This window comes from Sceloporus occidentalis, unplaced genomic scaffold (genome assembly GCF_023333645.1).
Source record: "Sceloporus occidentalis isolate IW3139 unplaced genomic scaffold, rSceOcc1.0.p SCAF_475, whole genome shotgun sequence".
NCBI classification, from domain to species: Eukaryota; Metazoa; Chordata; class Lepidosauria; order Squamata; family Phrynosomatidae; genus Sceloporus; species Sceloporus occidentalis.
Genome location: NW_028317455.1, coordinates 129,400 through 146,531, shown reverse-complemented (window position 1 = coordinate 146,531; position 17,132 = coordinate 129,400). Strand labels below are relative to the sequence as shown.

The 17,132-nt window shown below is 53.6% G+C and overlaps 2 protein-coding genes across 2 annotated transcripts; one reads left to right on the top strand and one right to left on the bottom strand.

Moving 5' to 3' along the window:
* Positions 1 to 735: 735 nt before the first annotated feature.
* Positions 736 to 4,466, bottom strand: LOC149271671 (stathmin-3-like). Its single transcript, XM_089507211.1, has 5 exons — positions 4,448 to 4,466; positions 2,366 to 2,461; positions 1,906 to 2,081; positions 1,075 to 1,266; positions 736 to 795 (listed from the first exon to the last, which is right to left on the bottom strand). The coding sequence occupies exons 1-5, from the start codon at positions 4,464 to 4,466 to the stop codon at positions 736 to 738; spliced, it is 543 nt and encodes a 180-aa protein (XP_089363337.1).
* Positions 4,467 to 6,112: 1,646 nt separating this feature from the next.
* Positions 6,113 to 16,663, top strand: LOC149271670 (regulator of telomere elongation helicase 1-like). The gene is made up of 34 exons (XM_089507229.1): positions 6,113 to 6,214; positions 6,811 to 7,009; positions 7,365 to 7,458; positions 7,582 to 7,663; positions 7,810 to 7,870; positions 7,982 to 8,057; positions 8,140 to 8,224; positions 8,435 to 8,500; positions 8,596 to 8,749; positions 8,828 to 8,866; positions 8,977 to 9,055; positions 9,136 to 9,233; positions 9,436 to 9,491; positions 9,647 to 9,721; positions 9,975 to 10,050; positions 10,503 to 10,635; positions 10,739 to 10,852; positions 10,974 to 11,014; positions 11,117 to 11,202; positions 11,283 to 11,360; positions 11,447 to 11,524; positions 11,597 to 11,743; positions 11,852 to 11,967; positions 12,229 to 12,352; positions 12,625 to 12,799; positions 12,971 to 13,125; positions 13,195 to 13,290; positions 13,371 to 13,578; positions 13,670 to 13,792; positions 13,894 to 13,998; positions 14,142 to 14,357; positions 14,473 to 14,715; positions 15,254 to 15,334; positions 16,572 to 16,663. The coding sequence occupies exons 1-34, from the start codon at positions 6,113 to 6,115 to the stop codon at positions 16,661 to 16,663; spliced, it is 3,753 nt and encodes a 1,250-aa protein (XP_089363355.1).
* Positions 16,664 to 17,132: the final 469 nt, after the last annotated feature.

Here is a 17,132-nt window from a genome sequence, read left to right as displayed (position 1 = left end):
TATCGTCTCGCCCACCAGCCTTGGTGACGGCTGAAACATGAACCTCTCGAGGTCCTCACTAACTACACCTGCCCGGGCAAGAACACATCACAAACCATGATGCACAAGGCCCGCAGGAGGTGGTCAGAGCAGAGGGGACACTTGGTCTAAACTGGAGGAGAACATCTCTGGACTGAGCATGACTTCTAGTTGAAAGTTGTCCACATGCGCTGCCGCTAAGGATCCTTCGGGAAAGTCCTAATATCGTACGATTTACGAGATAATCAAGATCATAAAAACCTAACTAAGCCATGAGGCGTTGCGCAGGCAGAAGGGATTTCGCCCGGGGGGGGGTTATGGAGTCCTCAGCTGCCTGTCTATGGCGCCCCCTAAATTCCTTAGTGCAATTAGATTTCATTGGTCGAGGGGAGAAAAGGGGGATTCACTTCTGCGGTTATGTGGTTTTCAGGATAAATTAAGGAAGGGACTTTCTTGCCTAAAAGACATTTCACTAGATGTGGCGTACATGTAGATACCCTACTCATTCCAATGATCCCCCACCCCCCGCGGGACGTGTGATGTCATTGAGGTGAGAAATATAAAGCCATGAAGTTAAGACGAGGGTGAAGAGATGGAGTGAGGAGAGGGAGCAAGGAGAGGAGATGGAGCGAGGAGGCCGGATGGATGACTTTGAAATAAAATCGTTTGGTGTGCGGATTTGGGGAATGGGCGCGGAAGCTCGTTCGATGGCGGCTTTCATCCAGACATCTCTTCTCTCTGCTCCTTGTTCCTGCGAACTTCTGCCGCGTGCAGCTCCTGCAAACATACGAAGGGTTAATTGGTGACCAGTAGCTAGAAATATATTTAGTTAATAAAGCCCTTCCCTGTTTATTACATTTTCTCCGAACACAGGGACCCCTCAGAGCTCCTGACCGCAATGGCCTTCATACACCGTGTTGTGATTTTGGTCCCTCCACAGACTACAATGCCCACCACCGTCCAGACTACAATCCCCATGGTGCGCATCCTGCTGGGTGGTCTCAGAGGGTTCTCAGCCGGACATAATAAGGCCAAGTGGCGGACGGGAAATCCTACCTTCTCGCGGAGACGATCCCTCAGCGCAGCCAGGTGTGCGTCGCGGATCTCCTTACTCAGCTCCATCTTGTAGTTCAGTTTCTCCTCGGCCATGCGGCTGAAGTTGTTGTTATCTTCGATGGCCCGATGGAGGACGTCTCGCTCGTGTTCCCGTTTCTCTGCCAGCTGTTTGAGCACCTGTGCCTCCTGGGACTGAAGTGGGGAAAAGGTACATAACCGGTGAAACAGACCACCATACCCCATTGGGTTTTAAAGGGTTCCACCGCCAGGAAGCCCACGAACCGCTATTACGCTAATTAGGATTAATAAAAAGAAGAAGACAAACGAGACTCAACAAACGAGCAAAACGTTCCTGAAACAACATTGATGAGACGACTCTGACTCCACTGGGGGATGGAACCTGGTTTTTGGTCAACAGATGGTACCGGAGGGTCTCGCTGTGAACACTAATGACCTTTCTAAGCCTTGATGTGAGCATCTTGACCCCAAGAGTCTTAGCCGCCCATTGGGAATGACAGTGTAGGCATTTAATGGTACTTCTCACACATGTCCATCACAGGCCAGCTACAGAAGAAGGGATTGAGATCTGACTAAAACCATAAAGGGATCGATCACCAAACAATGAAAACGTTACCAACGTTTGATGTCATCAAAGCAATTGGACGTGAAAGCACATTGACCGTTCTCCATATATTCCGAGTGGCTGGAATTGGGCCTTTTGTAAAATCCCGGCCCTGCTGCGTGAGGCGGGTTCTACGGGAACCCACCCAAACTTTCCAAAAATTCCAGTTAACAAATCAAAAAGTTTCAACCCAAAATCCAGTAGGTTACCTTCCGCCTCTCCTCTGCAGCCTCCAGTCTCTTCTGAAGCTCCTCCAGAGAGATGTCCCTCTTCCTGGGGGACACGGCGAGGGGTGGGCTGTCGGGTGACAAGTCCGAAGGTGACTTCAAAATGACCTCGAAGCTCTGCCCGGAAGCCCTTTTATTTAACTGTTTCACTTCCATGTCTGCGAAGAAAAGAGCGAGGCCACGAAGTTACAGGTGGTCCCCGGGACAGAGAAAGCCTACGAGGTCCAATGATGTCGAGAGTTCTCCCCCTTGGAAGACCACCAAAGCTTCACGTTTTCGGATTACCCCCATTTGTCACTATGTTACTAGATAAACAATTACAGATTAATATGTATCGAGTGTCTCGGTTCATTAACCCTTTAAGGCCCTTGTGGGATCGTTTTGTGGCTGAAGCTCCATACAAGAGATCACCGAGGGCCGGACAGCAAGGAGAAGAGCTCACCTTCATACTGATAGATGGTGCTGGCGTGCGGCTGGGAGTAGAAGCAGGAGCAGATCAGGGACAGCATGGACAGCTCCTTCATCTTCTCCTTGTAGGCTGCAAAGATTAAACATAAAGGTCCTAAAAATACACAGAATGAGCCCAAAACTGGTTACTAAAACGGGAGGGGGCAGGATGTGTGAAGGGGGTCTGGGGGGCGCCGGTCGTGGACGGTAGCCTCCCAGTGTGGTGGAAGCCAATGTATGATACAGAGTAATCCAGTGGATCTAGTGCTGGACCCTACAGTGTAACTATGTATCCAGCCAATGATGGACGACATGGGCGATGGATCCAGTGATGCTGCGGGGGGGAATGTGGTGGGTGTGGGGCGGGGGATGTGATCCTATGGATCCCGTGAGTGATCTCCTGCCTCGGGGATCTGCCCAGGTTGGTGTCGTTGGTGTCGGGCTCGCCGCGAATCGCCGGTGACTCGAGGAAAGCATCGTCTGCCTCTGAGATCATCGGGTCCCCAGACTCTGGAGCTCAGACATGTCACAGGCGAGGCTCGTTCCCACCGGCACTCAGGGGGCTGACGTCGCTGGCGCCAGCTTTCAGCCCTAATTACCCCGCGCCAGACGCGGCGAGCTGCTGCATGTCTAACTATCTATTCATTGGCCGCTGCAGCACATCATTAGAAATGGGTTCTGAGCCACCTGTTCTGTGGCACCAGGCCATGCCTGCACTAGTACAGTATCAACCAGAACAGAAACACCAGGATTTTCTACACAGAGAACCCCCCCTGACCGCTGTCCGTGGATCGAATCATCCGTGGTGAAGCCACAGCGGGCTCCATGAACACAGAATGGAACGGGATCTATAAAGCGCATCCGTATACCGTGGCCCCGCACACAACACGCGCAGCCCGCATTCCCATCGCGTGATTCACTGCGTTTGCTAAAATGTATCCCAGCGTTTGGGACGTGATCTGGATTCCCTGTTGTCATGGCGATGAAGCCCCCTTTTCCGCCGGGGATAATATTCATTATGGGGTCATTAGTGATACTCGGTGTCACTCTACTTCCCGACAGAAAGACACGAACCCCGTTTCCGTGACCCTTCGTCTGATGGGGGCTGCAATTCCTTTCATCATTACCCTTGTCAGCTGAGGGTGTTGGGAGTGTCGGCTCTCCCTGTTAGAACCCCCCCTTCTTCCCATTGTGTCGTCTCCTGATCCACACCCACTAATCACGCTGCCGGTGTGGGGTCCCCGGGCTCCGCATGCACGGCCGACACACACACAAAAGGGCGAGAGGCAATAAATGGATCTAGATGCCCCCCCCACGGGGCGGAATAACACGGTACAGCAGGTGCCGGGTTACATGCGTGTGACAGGGGTGCAACATGTTCCATGAAAAATGATTTGCAGCCCCCACCCTTTCTTCACAGCCGTTCCCTGCCGGGCATTAACCCTTTCTCTGCCAGGGTACTGCGTGTAAAGGCCCCCAAAAGGGGGTAACCTTCTTGCTGCCCAAGAATAGGGGGGCTTTTATCAATAAAGGGTTGCAGCGTGTGCCCCCCGCAGTGACACTCCCAGGAAGCCCCCGCCGCCGGAAATATGTGGGCACAATTACACCCAAATATCCTAAAAATATCTGCAAACGCAAGAAAACACTAAATGCATCGGGGGCGGCAAAACATAGCAACACACATACATGCGTGCATCTGCGCACATCCCTGTGTATGTACCGAATACAACATGCAGTACACGCAGGCTTCAAATGGGGAGGAATAAATGGAATGAATATATCATTTAATTAAATCTAAATATATTCTATATTCACATGTATGAAACATTCTAGAATATCTAAGATCCCCCGGCCCCCCGATTCCTGATCCCCCCGGATTCCTGATCCCAGATCCCCCCTGCCCCCCCCGGATTCCCTGCACCTGCACATGAAGCCTCGTCTGATCCCCCCCATCCACCACACCCTGGGGGTCCGGGCTGTACCCTGGCCGATGATGTTAAAAATGTGGGGGTCCTCAGGACCCCCCCTCCGCGGGCGGTGCTGGGCCGGGGTCTCCCCGTGGCCAGGCGGCTCGTACCTGACACGGTGCTGGCCATGGTGCTGATCGGGGCGGCTGCGGCTGCTCTCTGCTGCAATGCTGCGAAAAGCAGGGATCAGAGGGAGAGGGGGCGGGGAGAGGGGGCGGGGAGAGGGGGGTAGTTGGCACCGGGAGGGGCAGTTCCGTCACTCCGCTCCCCCTCCTTTGGGATTCAGGCAGGGAGGTGAATGGATGCGCAGACACACCCGGGGCTCCTGGCCCCTGTACCTACAACAGCCATGAAGCCCCCACACTCAGTAAAGTGCCCCCCATCCTGACACTGTATGGAGTGCCCCCCCAACACACATTGAAGAGAATGTGACTGCCCCTTCCCCCCACCCCCCTTGGATGGTCGGCTTGGGGGGTATAACGCGGGCATTGCGTGCCGTGTAGATAAACATCCGCACAATGAAGACCCTGCCAGGGGCAACAGTGGGGGTAACTGAGCTGCGTTGGGTAACGCGGCTCATTCGAGTCACTGTGACCCCCGCACGTGCGTCTGCATAATACCCCAACCCAGGGCACCTTTTCTTGGGGGGTGGGGGTGATTTCTGCCCCATCGCTGGGTATTTTTTAGAATAATAGGTTTATTTGCCCCGTTTAATTTATAAAGCTGTTTCCTGCTGTTTCTATACGCATTATCGGGGCTTTTAGGGCTGTAGAACCCTGCGATACCCTCATACCCAGCAAACATTCTGACCTAGAAAAGAGGGGCATCAGGGGAGGAGAGAGGGGCATCAGGGAGGAGAGAGAGGGACATCAGGGGGGAGAAAAGGGGCATCAGGGAGGAGAGAGGGGTACAGAGGTTTAGGAGAGGGACTGGATAAACTAAACAAGGACACTTGCCAGATATCTGGTTACGTTGATAAATATATTGGGCCATTTTCAGTCCTGATTAAGGGAATAATCTTACTCTGCAGGGGATGCATTCCACCACCACTGGGTACTGGTGGGCCATCATGCCCTTTTATGGACAACCTTAGAGTTTGCTGAGATGGTGGTAGATAAGTGGAACAGCCTCCCAGCAGAAGTGGTAGAGGGTAATACAGTGAGGGGATTAAACATGCATGGGATAGACATACGGCTCCTGAATCTAAGACGAGACCAACGACTGATTAAGATTTGAGTCTTTACAGCAGGAGAAACAGGCGACTAGATGGGGGCCGATCTGCCGGTGGGTTCTGTGCAGAGAGCCGGAGGAGTCCGCATGTATCCCTATAACCAGCTGAGATCCCCGTGAGCTGCGCAAGATCAGCTTACTGCACATGGGTCATCAGTGAGCGAGCAGGGCCCTCAGCATACACAGCACGGAGTGACCCCCAGGGGCCCATGGGAACCTTTGTTTTAGGATAGTAACCGCACACATTAACTGTTTGCTTCAGGCAGGTGAGGCTGACTCATTCACACACAGTGTACGGATTCTATGTTACTGTGATGCGAGTGATGCGAGTGATGCGAGTGATGCGAGTGATGCGAGTGATGCGAGTGATGCGAGTGATGCGAGTGATGATCTGGCCTATCATCTGGCCTTTCTTAATATTCTCGCGTGCGTCATAGCGTCACTGGGGCACGCACTACGGCAGGTCTGGTGACGTCAAGACGCAAGCGCGCGAATTGCAAACCTGGGAGCTCTCAGGAACCGGAAGACCGGTTGCGGGCTCGGAAATGCCGCCTGTGCAGGTGTCCGGTCTGACCGTGGATTTTCCGTTCACACCGTACAAATGTCAGGAGGATTACATGGCCCGAGTGATCGAGTGTCTGCAGAAGGTGTGTCCCCTGACCCCCCCCGTCTGCGCGACACCCCAATGCGGGGAGCCCCCCCCGTCTGCGTGACACACCAATGCGGGTAGGCCCCCTCCCGTCTGCGTGACACCCCAATGCGGGAAACCTCCCCCCTGTGTGCGTGGCACCCCAATGCGGGAAACCTCCCCCCTGGTGCGTGGCACCCCAATGCGGGGAGCCCCCCGTGTGCGTGGCACCCCAATGCGGGGAGCCCCCCGTGTGCGTGGCACCCCAATGCGGGGAGCTCCCTTGTGCGTGGCACCCCAATGCGGTGAGCCCCCTTGTGCGTGGCACCCCAATGCAGGGAGCCCCCCTTGTGTGTGGCACCCCAATGCGGGGAGCCCCCTCCCTGTCTGCGTGGCACCCCAATGCGGGGAGCCCCCTCCCTGTCTGCGTGACACCCCGGTGCTTTCTCATTGCCAGTAAATGTTCATTAGTTGCTGGTAATCTCCTGTGGGATCTCGGGGAGGTTTTTGGGGTGATTACCTGCTGCGTGAATAAAGTTGTTTCGTGGCATCAGACGTGTGAAATGCTGACGCTGCAGTAAGACGATCGCTCACCTTGCGTTGTACTTGTTTCAGGGGGTCAATGGCGTCCTGGAGAGCCCGACGGGGACTGGAAAGACTCTGTGCCTACTCTGTGCCACCCTGGCCTGGCGCCAGCACTTCAAAGACGGGATAAGTGCGCGTAAAATCGCTGAGCGCATGAACGGAGCAGAGCTGTTCCCCGACCGGCCCACCGCAGCGTGGGGAAACGTGGAGGCAGAAAGTCAAGGCTCGGGTACTTATTGGGGATGAGCGCTCAGATCCCCCCCCCCCATGCCCCTGCAGGAGCACAGGTGGTGGAGAGCTTGCCTCCGGCTGCTTATAGTTTGCATACATATACCGGGGGAATCCAGCTTGGCTGTTGTGAAATTACAATTCCTATAATCCACAACCGAGCTGTGGCCCCCCGGAAATCCTAGTGCCTCCAGAAGTGGAGGAAATGTGACCTGTCAGGTGAGGTCTCGGGGAAGAAAGAGGCAGCAAAGCACCTGACCGGAGAGTGACTGCGCTCCATGCCGCTTCTGCAGCAGGGGAGACGCTCTTGTTGTATCTCCCGCCATAAATAAATATTAACGTTCTGTTCTCTGCAGCTTATTACACCGACGTCCCCAAGATCATCTATGCCTCCAGGACCCATTCGCAGCTGACACAGGTTATTGGGGAGCTGAAGAACACTTCATACAGGTAGCGGGGCAGTTTGTGTCGCGATGATGGGAGAGTGAGGGCAGCAATTTGACCCCCCCCCCAAAAAAAAAATAAAGACAACTATTTCCAAGATTGTGTTGATTCTAAACTTCTGTCCATCAGGCCCAAGGTTTGTGTTCTGGGGTCCAGGGAGCAGCTGTGCATCCATCCTGACGTTAAGAAGCAGGACAACAACCATGTTAAGGTATTATAGGAACACGCTATAGAGAACAGCTGGCACCCCCCCCCCTTCTCTGACATTGACATGCTGTTTGATATTTTCATCTAGCCCCTGCTTTGTAGACATGCAGATCATATCATGTTTGACTCCTGCAACGTCCCTTTTATTAGGTCCACATGTGTCGTTCCAAAGTGTCCACCCGGTCCTGTCACTTCTACAATAACGTGGAAAGTAAGTGTGTAAAGAGAGGGGGCTCGGTGTTTGAGGGGGTTAGAGGAGGACGTTAGTTTTAGGACGTGGGGGGCGGTTTGCACATCCACATTAAATAACCTTTCTCCCAAGTGAAGAGCACCGAGAAGGACCTGACCAGCCACATTCTGGACATTGAAGATCTGGTGAAGAACGGAACCAAGCACAGGTGAGCCGACCGTTCTGTGGCTTTACCGATCGTCTCTGGCCATGTGACCTCCATTCTAAGTCCTAAATCTGCCTTTTTGAAGGGCCTGTCCGTACTACCTGTCCCGGGGCCTGAAGCAGCAAGCAGACATCATATTCATGCCGTACAATTACCTCCTGGACCCCAAGGTAAAAGACGAAGGTCTCATGGAGTTTGAGTGAGATGCTTGGTAATCGGCGGCAGCTACCTCCTTTCTGTGTTCATTAATTTGGTGGTAATGAGGATATTTCTCTCCACGAGGGGGGGTAAAGCTTTTGTGGTTGGCTCTCGGAAATTGGTTCGTGGTTAGTAGGGAAATAGCGTATTGTTGGTCGTTGATATGTCTTCTGTCTCCCCAGAGCCGCCGAGCCCATAATATTGATCTGAAAGGTACTGTTGTGATATTTGATGAAGCTCACAATGTGGTGAGTGTCCATTAAAGAACTTTTTCCGCCCCGTGGGTGCCGATGACACTTTATTACTTCTTATAGTTTCATGACTCCCCTTGGGTCGTTACTAGGAGCGGATGTGTGAAGAATCGGCCTCCTTTGACCTGACGCCGTATGACTTGGCTTCCGGAATCGACACAATAAGTACGGTCATGGACGAGCAGGTGGAGAATGTGCAGCAGAAGCGCATTAATTCTGAATTCAACATGGAAACCCCGAATTCCGGTTAGTGGTCACAAGCGGTGCGCAGACGGAATGAACTTGCTCGGGCCGGGGAGTAATGGAGCCTGTCTGTTCTTGCAGGTCTCAACGTGGAGCTAGAAGACCTGGCCAAGATAAAGGGTGAGGATCCGGCCCATCTGTGGCCCGGCTGGAGAGAATGGAATTATTTATGATCTGCCTTGGCGTATCACGCACATGATCCTTCCACGCCATCTCTTCTCTTCCATCAGGCTCGCTCCTGCAGCTGGAGAGCGCCATTCAGTCGACGACGCTTCCCGCCAACGGCCAAGGAGTCACCAAGGATGGAAGGTGGGGGGATCTTTAGGGTCTTTGGAGGAGTGTGTGTGGGGGCGGTGACACGTTCTCATCTGCCGCGTCTGTCTCCTCAGTTTCATCTTCGAGTTGTTTGCGTCCGCGGGGATCACGTTCGATACGAAGTCGATGCTGCTGGAGCTTCTGGACCAGATTATTCAGCATGTCGGAGGAAGTGAGAAAGGGGGACGGGGGGATTTGGGGTTCCGTGTTAAACCTACCGCGTATACCCCCCTCCATGCCTCGCCAGATTCATAGCATGCTAATCACGGGGGTAATGCTGTTGTTAGCTTGGATGGCAGCTCCCAGAACCCTCAGCCAGCTAACCGGCATTAACTCATCTGAGTGTCCAGTGTGTAATCAACCCTTTGTTTCAGGTTCTGGCGTCTTCACAAACACTCTGGGGCTACAGAAGCTGTCGGATATTATCCAGGTTAGTAGCCGTTTTCTCGCTGTGATTATGGGGGGTTTATCGGGTGTTTCGAGGATGAAGCTGTGTTGCATGCATTGCTGCAGAGACGCATGCCGTGGGGTGGATGAGTTGGTTATTTGGATGCCGTCACATCCCCTGTTCTGTGTTCCTGGCAGATTGTATTTAACATCGACCCCCCGGAGAGCGCTGCAGCTTCTGCCTCCAAGCTGAAAATCTCGCATTATTACAAGGTCAGTGATGGAGACGCGCGGCACAAACGCATGAAGTACTCGAGAACCCAGAAATAAACCATAATAGTAAAACGCTTCGGAAGACGGAGACATTCTACGGTTGAAAGGAGGGAAAGGCTTTGTAAAACTGTGCAGGTGGGGGGCAAATGCACTGCGGCGTGGGGGGTTAATGGTGTTTTGGGGTCGGGCAACATGTTGGTGTTTTTTGGCTTCCTGAGCGTGTATCTTGAGAGTCATTTGTGTCGCTCGTTAGGTTCATATCCACCCCGACACGAGCCAGAGGAAGAAGCCTCGCGGAGATGTTTGGAGTAACTCTAAAAAGCAAGGAGGTGAGCGGAAGGTTGTGCATGCAGCCATGTCTGCTACAAACTTAGCCACAAACTGCTCTTATCTGCTACCAGGTTATGGCAGTCTCGGTACCGTCTCTCCGGCGCTCTCTCTCTCTCTCCCTGCCCGCGCCGCCGGCTCTCTCTCTCTCTCCCTGCCCGCGCCGCCGGCTCTCTCTCTCTCTCTCTCTCTCTCTCTCTCTCTCCCTGCCCGCGCCGCCGGCTCTCTCCCTGCCCACGCCGCCAGCTCTCGCTCTCCCTGCCCGCGCCCTGAGCTCTCTCTCTCTGCCTCCGCGTCCTGAGCTCTCTCTCTCTCTCTGCCTCCGCGCCCTGAGCTCTCTCTCTCTCTCTGCCTCCGCGCCCTGAGGTCTCTCTCTCTCTCTGCCTCCGCGCCCTGAGCTCTCTCTCTCTCTGCCTCCGCGCCCTGAGCTCTCTCTGCCCGCTGTGTGTTGCAGGGAATGTGCTGAGTTATTGGTGTTTCAGTCCCGGGTACACGATGCACGATTTGGTGAGACAGGGCGTGAGGAGCATCATTCTGACCAGTGGGACCCTCTGCCCGCTCTCTTCCTTCACCATGGAGATGCAGATGTGAGTTGTGGAGATTGTGTGTCCGTGGGGTCCGCAATGTAGGGATTAAGGGCACGTTGTGGTTTGCTCAGCTGATCACTGTCTGTCCCATGATGCTTTGCAGCCCGTTCCCTGTGTCTCTGGAGAATCCTCACGTCATTGAGAAGCACCAGATCTGGGTGGGTGTCATTCCCCGCGGCCCCGACGGAGCGCAGCTCAGCTCTGCGTACGATAGAAGGTAAGTGTCTGAGATAAGCTCTTGTGGGACGTCTGTCTCTTTCCTCCATGTGACTTCATCCCAGCCGCTCGTCTCTGCCCGGTTGCCGTTGTGTCTCTCATTCGCTGTTTCTCTCATGCAGGTTCTCTGAGGATTATTTATCTTCCCTGGGAAAGACAGTCGGTAACTATGACTCTTTGTGGTTTGTTTTATCGCGTGTGACGTGCTCGGTGTGTGACGTGCTGCTGCCGTGTCTGACTACTCCGCGCTGTCTCCCTGTTCCAGGTAATATCGCCCGGGTGGTTCCTCATGGACTTTTGGTATTTTTCCCTTCATACCCGGTTTTGGATAAAAGCCTTGAGTTTTGGAGGGTAAGGGACGCTCCGTGTTCTTTGCGTGTTTCTTGTATGCGTTGGCAGTGCTGTAATCTGTGTCTGTGTGTCCGATGTAGGATCAGGGCCTGTCTGCGCGGATAGAAGATGTGAAGCCCATGTTCGTGGAGCCTCGGGGTAAAGGATCCTTTAACGAGGTGAGACGGGGGGTTTGCCGGTCTCCGGTATCCTGATGCGTGTTGGGTTCTCCTGCGTGTTATATGTAGTATGTTCTACCTCGCAGGTGATGGATGGCTACTATGAGAAGATCCAGAGCCCAAGCAGTGGAGGAGCCAGCTTCCTGGCCGTATGTCGGGGAAAGGTGAGCGTCGGAGCCAAGTCCTTCCGTATGTGTCGGGAAAACATGCTTTCTAATTAACCTTTTCCTCCCCAGGCTAGTGAGGGGTTAGATTTTGCCGACTATAATGGCCGTGGTGTGATAATTACCGGGCTGCCCTTCCCCCCGCGCATGGACCCCCGGGTAGTTCTGAAGATGCAGTTTCTGGATCAGATGAGGCGTGTTCATGGTTCTTCTGGGCAGGTGAGAAGGTCCTGCTGAGCCGCGTCTGTTTACCCCCCCCCCCCCCACACACACACACACTTATACCGGGCCTTGCTAATAACTCCTATTGTGAATCTGCCCCCACAGTACCTGTCGGGGCAGGAATGGTACCGGCAGCAGGCCTCACGAACGGTGAATCAAGCTATAGGCAGAGTCATCCGGCACAGACAAGACTATGGAGCCATCTTTCTGTGTGATCACAGGTAACCGGAGCGATAAGAGGACGCCGGGCCCAAAAAATTAGATTAACAAAAATTCGTCAGCCTCTTCCTGCTGTAGTTTAGTAGATAAAGCCTGTTTGTGTCCGCTGCTGGCATCATGAAGTCCCAGAGGGTTTGCTGCCCCCTGGTGGGCTGATTGATTGGGTTAGGAGTTGCAGGGTGCAAGCTACCCGAACCCCGCTCCAGGCCATGCGGTTTGCTCTTTCTTGTGTTGGTTTCATCCTGTATCATTTGGCTTCTTAGGTTTGGGAACAGCGACGCACGTGCACAGCTCCCCTCCTGGGTCCGCCCGTACGCCCGCATCTACGACAACTTTGGACACATCATACGGGACGTTTCTCAGTTTTTCCGGGTTGCACAAAAAATTGTGAGTGGAGGATACGGGAGTTTGTGGGGTTCGGTGTCTACAGAAGCTCCAGGACGGAGTTAGTTTCAATGGATCAGCCTCTGTCCGCTAGATAGAAACCCAGAACCCGCCGGCAGATCGGCCCCATTCGGCCCCCGTATAGTCGCCTGTTTTTCCTGCTGTAAAGACTCAAACCTTAATCAGTCGTTGGTATTGTCTTAGATTCAGGAGCCGTATGTCTATCCCATGCATGTTTAATCCCCTCACTGTATTACCCTCTACCACCTCTGCAGATGCCCCAGCCGCCGATGCATGGGGTTCACCAAGACAAGCAGCAGACGGTGGCCGTGTCCAGCTCCCCATCGCCATCCATCTCTTCTTTTCGCAGTGCATTCGGCGCCCATGATCCGGCAAGGAAAGCAAAGACCTTGGACTCTCATGTCCCCAGCCTGAAACGCAAGCGTGAGGGTGAGTGAAACGAACGGGTCTGAGGCTTTCTGCTAAACACGAGGCAGCCCCGGTCAGAGCCAGACGATCCCTTTAAACGTGCCGATTCACCGTCTCTTACCGGATACCACAAAAGGCAAGAATTTAATACACTGCGCGTGTAATTTGTGGCCGGCGTATTTTCCTTGTCAGGGTGCAGTGGGACCCCCGACTCCGCCACGGACTCCGGTCTCTGCGATGGGTACGAGCCGGTTCTAGATACCAACAGGCACCGTCCGGCTGGTTTATTGGATGCCTTGGATCACACAGAGAGGAAGAAACCAGAAGATCCGGGTACCGAGGGGCAGGTGAGAGACCCGACGAGGGAGCGGTGACAATGTCCGTCTGTCTTTGGGTCTAATCCGTCTGTCTGACAGGTGTCCCGGCTGTCCACGCTGTCCCTGCAGTACGACAAGAGGCTGGCGGACGAGCAGAGAGGAGGCAAGAAAAAGATAAAGATTGTGCAGAATCAGGTGGGTCTCGTGGCGTTTCTGTTCTGTTTTTTTCCTCTTGGTCTTTCTCCGACTTGCCCCGTTTCTGCCCCTTCATGCAGGTTCTGGATCAGAGTTCTCCCCCCAGCCAGAAGCTGAGCAGCGCCTCTGCCTTCCTGCAGTCTGTGAAGCGATGTCTCAGCCAGTCCAACTATAACATTTTCACCGACACCATGACGGCTTATAAGAAGAACGACGACTTTCAGATCCTCCTCCCTCCGCTCCGGACTCTCTTCTGCCAGGACGCTGGAAAACACAGCCTCATGCGGGGTGAGACTCCTGACATTCCCCGACCCACCTTACCGCTCCCCCATACCCCCCGACCCACCTTACCGCTTCCACCCCAACTGCTCCTTTTCAGGTTTCTATCAGTTTATACGGCCTCACCACAAACAAGAATTTGATGCGATCTGCAGAGAGTTGACGGGCAAAGGTTGCGGATACAAAGCGGAGCACAGCATCCCGCGACCGGACAGAGAGAAGGGTGAGTACCTGGCGTGTCCTCCTCTCTACCAGTCCTTTCCCCACATTCTCGAAGTTCTCTCTTGGACTTTTCCTTCTCCCCACCTCTCCCTCTTGTTGCAGCTCAGGCAGCAGCGGCTTCTTCGGAGCCCAAAGTCACCTTCTCAGAGGGTTCAGAGAGGCAACTAAACCTTGGCAGGGGACACCTGGGCTCCGCTCTAAATACAGGTGAGCGCCAGAGACCCGGCATGTTCCCAACTGCCCCCTGACAGGATCTCAGCCGACCCTCAAATATTCTATTCCATAGCTCAAGAAAGATATAATATGAGAGTCTGGCTGTCCCTCCTAATCTGCCTTCTGTGACGTTACAGACCCCGTTGGGGGCAAATCAACGGGGGCCAAACATGACGGCCGGACTCAGGCATCCGCGTACCTGAGCCAGGTGAAGCAGGTCCTGGGGTCTTCCAACTTTCAGTGCTTCTCTGCGGCACTTTCATCGTACAAGAAAACAGACAACTATCAGGAGATGGTGTCGGAGATCGTGGGGTTACTGACCGAGAAGCAGGAGGACTACACTCTCCTGAGAGGTGAGTGGGGGGGGGGGATGAAGGGCAAATAACGGGGGGACTTTAAAACCCCTGGAATGGGTCTAGTTGTGGATGTCGGGTGGTCTCTCCTAACTTCCCTTTCGGTCTCCTCCAGATTTTCACCGGTTTGTGCGCCCCCACCACAAAAATCTGTTTAACCGGCTGTGCGAGGAGCTGACAGGGGCGAGCCGTGCCATGAAACCGCAGAGCTTACCTCCCGGAGATATCCTGCGTCCAGGTTCCACGCAGCATAAAGAAACTGCACACAACGCCGACAGAAGCCGGCCAACCGGCAGAGAGGCCCCCGGCCTGGAAACTCCGGGACCTGCGCATGTACGGAGCCCTACAGCGGCACACTGTGAGTGGATAAAACGAGACGAATGGAAGAGATCGAACCTGAACGTCACCCAACCGAGCGTTTACAGAACCAAAATGTCCATGTGTCGCGCCGAGGGGCTGCAGCTCGCCCCAAACGTTAGAGAAATTATTAGTCACTGTTCCGGCAACGGTCACCTCCCAGCACTTTACGGGTTTCTGGCGTTTCTTTTGGTTTTGTGATTATGTAAAAATAACCGCAACCTGGCTGCGGTGCGGAGGGGTAACGGCTCCGTGTGAATCGCCCGGTCTAGACTCCTTAAATGCCGCCCCCCCTGTTAATTTGGGAGAGGATATTTACCCTTAATCATGAGGGCAACGGCTGGAATACTAGATTTTATTTCTCCTCTCTGTTGTGGCTTCTGTGTAGCGAGAGTTCCGACGCAGAACGTATGGCTAATGGGGACCGACGGTCACTTCTGGGACTCTAGAACCCGTCGTGCGAGTGGGTGAGGGTAGGAGGAGGGCGCCAGGATTTTGTTCTCCTCTGAATGTATTTCTCTCTCTTCACGCTGACACAGCCGAGATACCCCCTCGGGGCAGCAAAGTACCCGGTGTGACCAGACTGGGCGGACGGCCCCTTCCTTACATCGCAGAAGCAGGTAGGTCGACGCTCTGCGCCCCACCAGCTCCCCTCTGCGCCCCACTCTCTCTCTAACAGGGTTCAGGAAACAAGTGCCTGAGGCAGCAAATGGATAAGAGCAATTCAAGTTCAAAGTGAAGTGTTCCATTGGTTGCTATGGCGACTGCACCTTGCCACTCGAAGTGCTTAACACGCAGGGAAGCTGGCGGTGTGTCATGTGCCCCTGACAGGGTATCGGGTTCCCTGCATTTACATTGAGTCGGCTGGAAATAGAGGTTTCTTGTGATACTTGTTTATGTTAAGTAACAGACGGTGTGTTATTCATCGGGACTCAATCTGCTTAATCATCCCGAGCCTTTCGTACCAGGTGACTAGAACCACATTCAGTGACTAATGGCCACTTATGGCAATGGCCCAGGGGCCGGTATCCCCCCCCCCCCCCCCCATCGCGTACTCCTGTTATTCGCTGGAATTTGTTGGGACTGTCTCACGTTCCGGATTTCTGGTGAATGCGCTGGTCGCTGCCCGTGTTTATTTTCTGCTCTTGTCACGCGGACGAGGCGCAACGTTATCTTTCTGCAGAAGGTTCATCCCCTGCCGGGAGCTTCCTGTAACCGGCCGGGGCTTTTTATCACCGTGATCATATGACATCATACAGGGAACAGGAAGGAGAACTTCCTGCAGAGAAAGCAGAAGTTAAACGAGCCGTCACGGTGAGGCAGCAGAATTCACTCCCTGAGACCGCAGGGCGCCCCGTCCTGCTACGTGAGATGCTCTGCAGGGTCGTTCAGCTTGAACGGTTACTGCAGATGTGGCAGAGAAAAGGTTAATGGAACCTGATCCAATGCTGTTATTTTGGCTTCACATCCCTGAACAAAATTGGCCCTTTCATCCTTATCATGACATGCGTTTGGCGGGCGTTGATACTGAGTTAGAGGAGGACAGGAAGTGGTGCTGGACGGCAATCGAGCAGCCAATCCGCTCATTCCTCTCTGTTCACAGAAGGCCCCGTCTGTCCTCGCTGCACCTTGAGGGGGTGGGTTCCCTTTAAATGTGCGTCATGTGATTTCTACTGCTGCAAAGCATGCTGGGACCGGCTGCTCAAGGTTTGTGCATAAAGTTGGGTTTCATGATGCCTTAATGTTTACCTTTTTTTTCACCAAACTTTATTTCCTCCGCAGAAAGTCAAACAATGTCCGGCTTGCGGCGTTAAAACGGCAAAGAAGCACCTTGGGCAGGTTTTCTTCCTCCCGTAGGCCGCAAGGTGGTGTCACCGGGGGCCACATGCACCTCCGACGGCTCACCACGACGCCGTGTCCTGGAGATGGCCGTCTGGACTGCTCCGTGAAGCACACTGGCTGGCGATGTGGTTTTGGTTGCTGGGCGAAGGAGCCGAGCCTTAAATCAATAACTTAAAATCACCAAACCCAAGCGTTGTGTTTTTCCTCCCCGTCATTTAAGTCAGGAGGTTGGATGACTCTGTGATGAGTCTCCTGCCCTTTCCAGAACATTAAGGGGTATTTTATAACTCTTGTAGTAACCAATTCACGGTCATTAACCCCTCTGTGCCGGGAGCCTGGATTTTCAGCATTTTTATATAAATATTTGTAATAAAGGCTTTATTTCGGAGTCGATGCTGTCTGCTATTTCTTTCCGCTGGCACTCGTTTATTGCCCTTCACCATCCTGGTTATAAATAAAATGCCCACGATGGGGCCAAATACTGAAGGGTTCCAGGGTATTTTATAAACATCGCTTGGTCTGCCTAGGAATCTAGTTTAACTGTTTACAATCCAGAATGGGGTGTTATTACCCCAG

What these genes read in the sequence shown, in the direction of transcription:
- LOC149271671 (XM_089507211.1), bottom strand. An exon ending in CTGCAGAGGAGAGGCGGAAG is followed by an intron (nt 1,267 to 1,905) that starts GTAACCTACTGG and finishes TCCCCACTTCAG; the next exon opens with TCCCAGGAGGCACAGGTGCT. An exon ending in GGGATCGTCTCCGCGAGAAG is followed by an intron (nt 796 to 1,074) that starts GTAGGATTTCCC and finishes GTATGTTTGCAG; the next exon opens with GAGCTGCACGCGGCAGAAGT.
- LOC149271670 (XM_089507229.1), top strand. Translation starts at nt 6,113, where the DNA reads ATGCCGCCTGTGCAGGTGTCCGGTCTGACCGTGGATTTTCCGTTCACA. An exon ending in TAAAGATTGTGCAGAATCAG is followed by an intron (nt 13,291 to 13,370) that starts GTGGGTCTCGTG and finishes CCCTTCATGCAG; the next exon opens with GTTCTGGATCAGAGTTCTCC. An exon ending in AAAACACAGCCTCATGCGGG is followed by an intron (nt 13,579 to 13,669) that starts GTGAGACTCCTG and finishes GCTCCTTTTCAG; the next exon opens with GTTTCTATCAGTTTATACGG.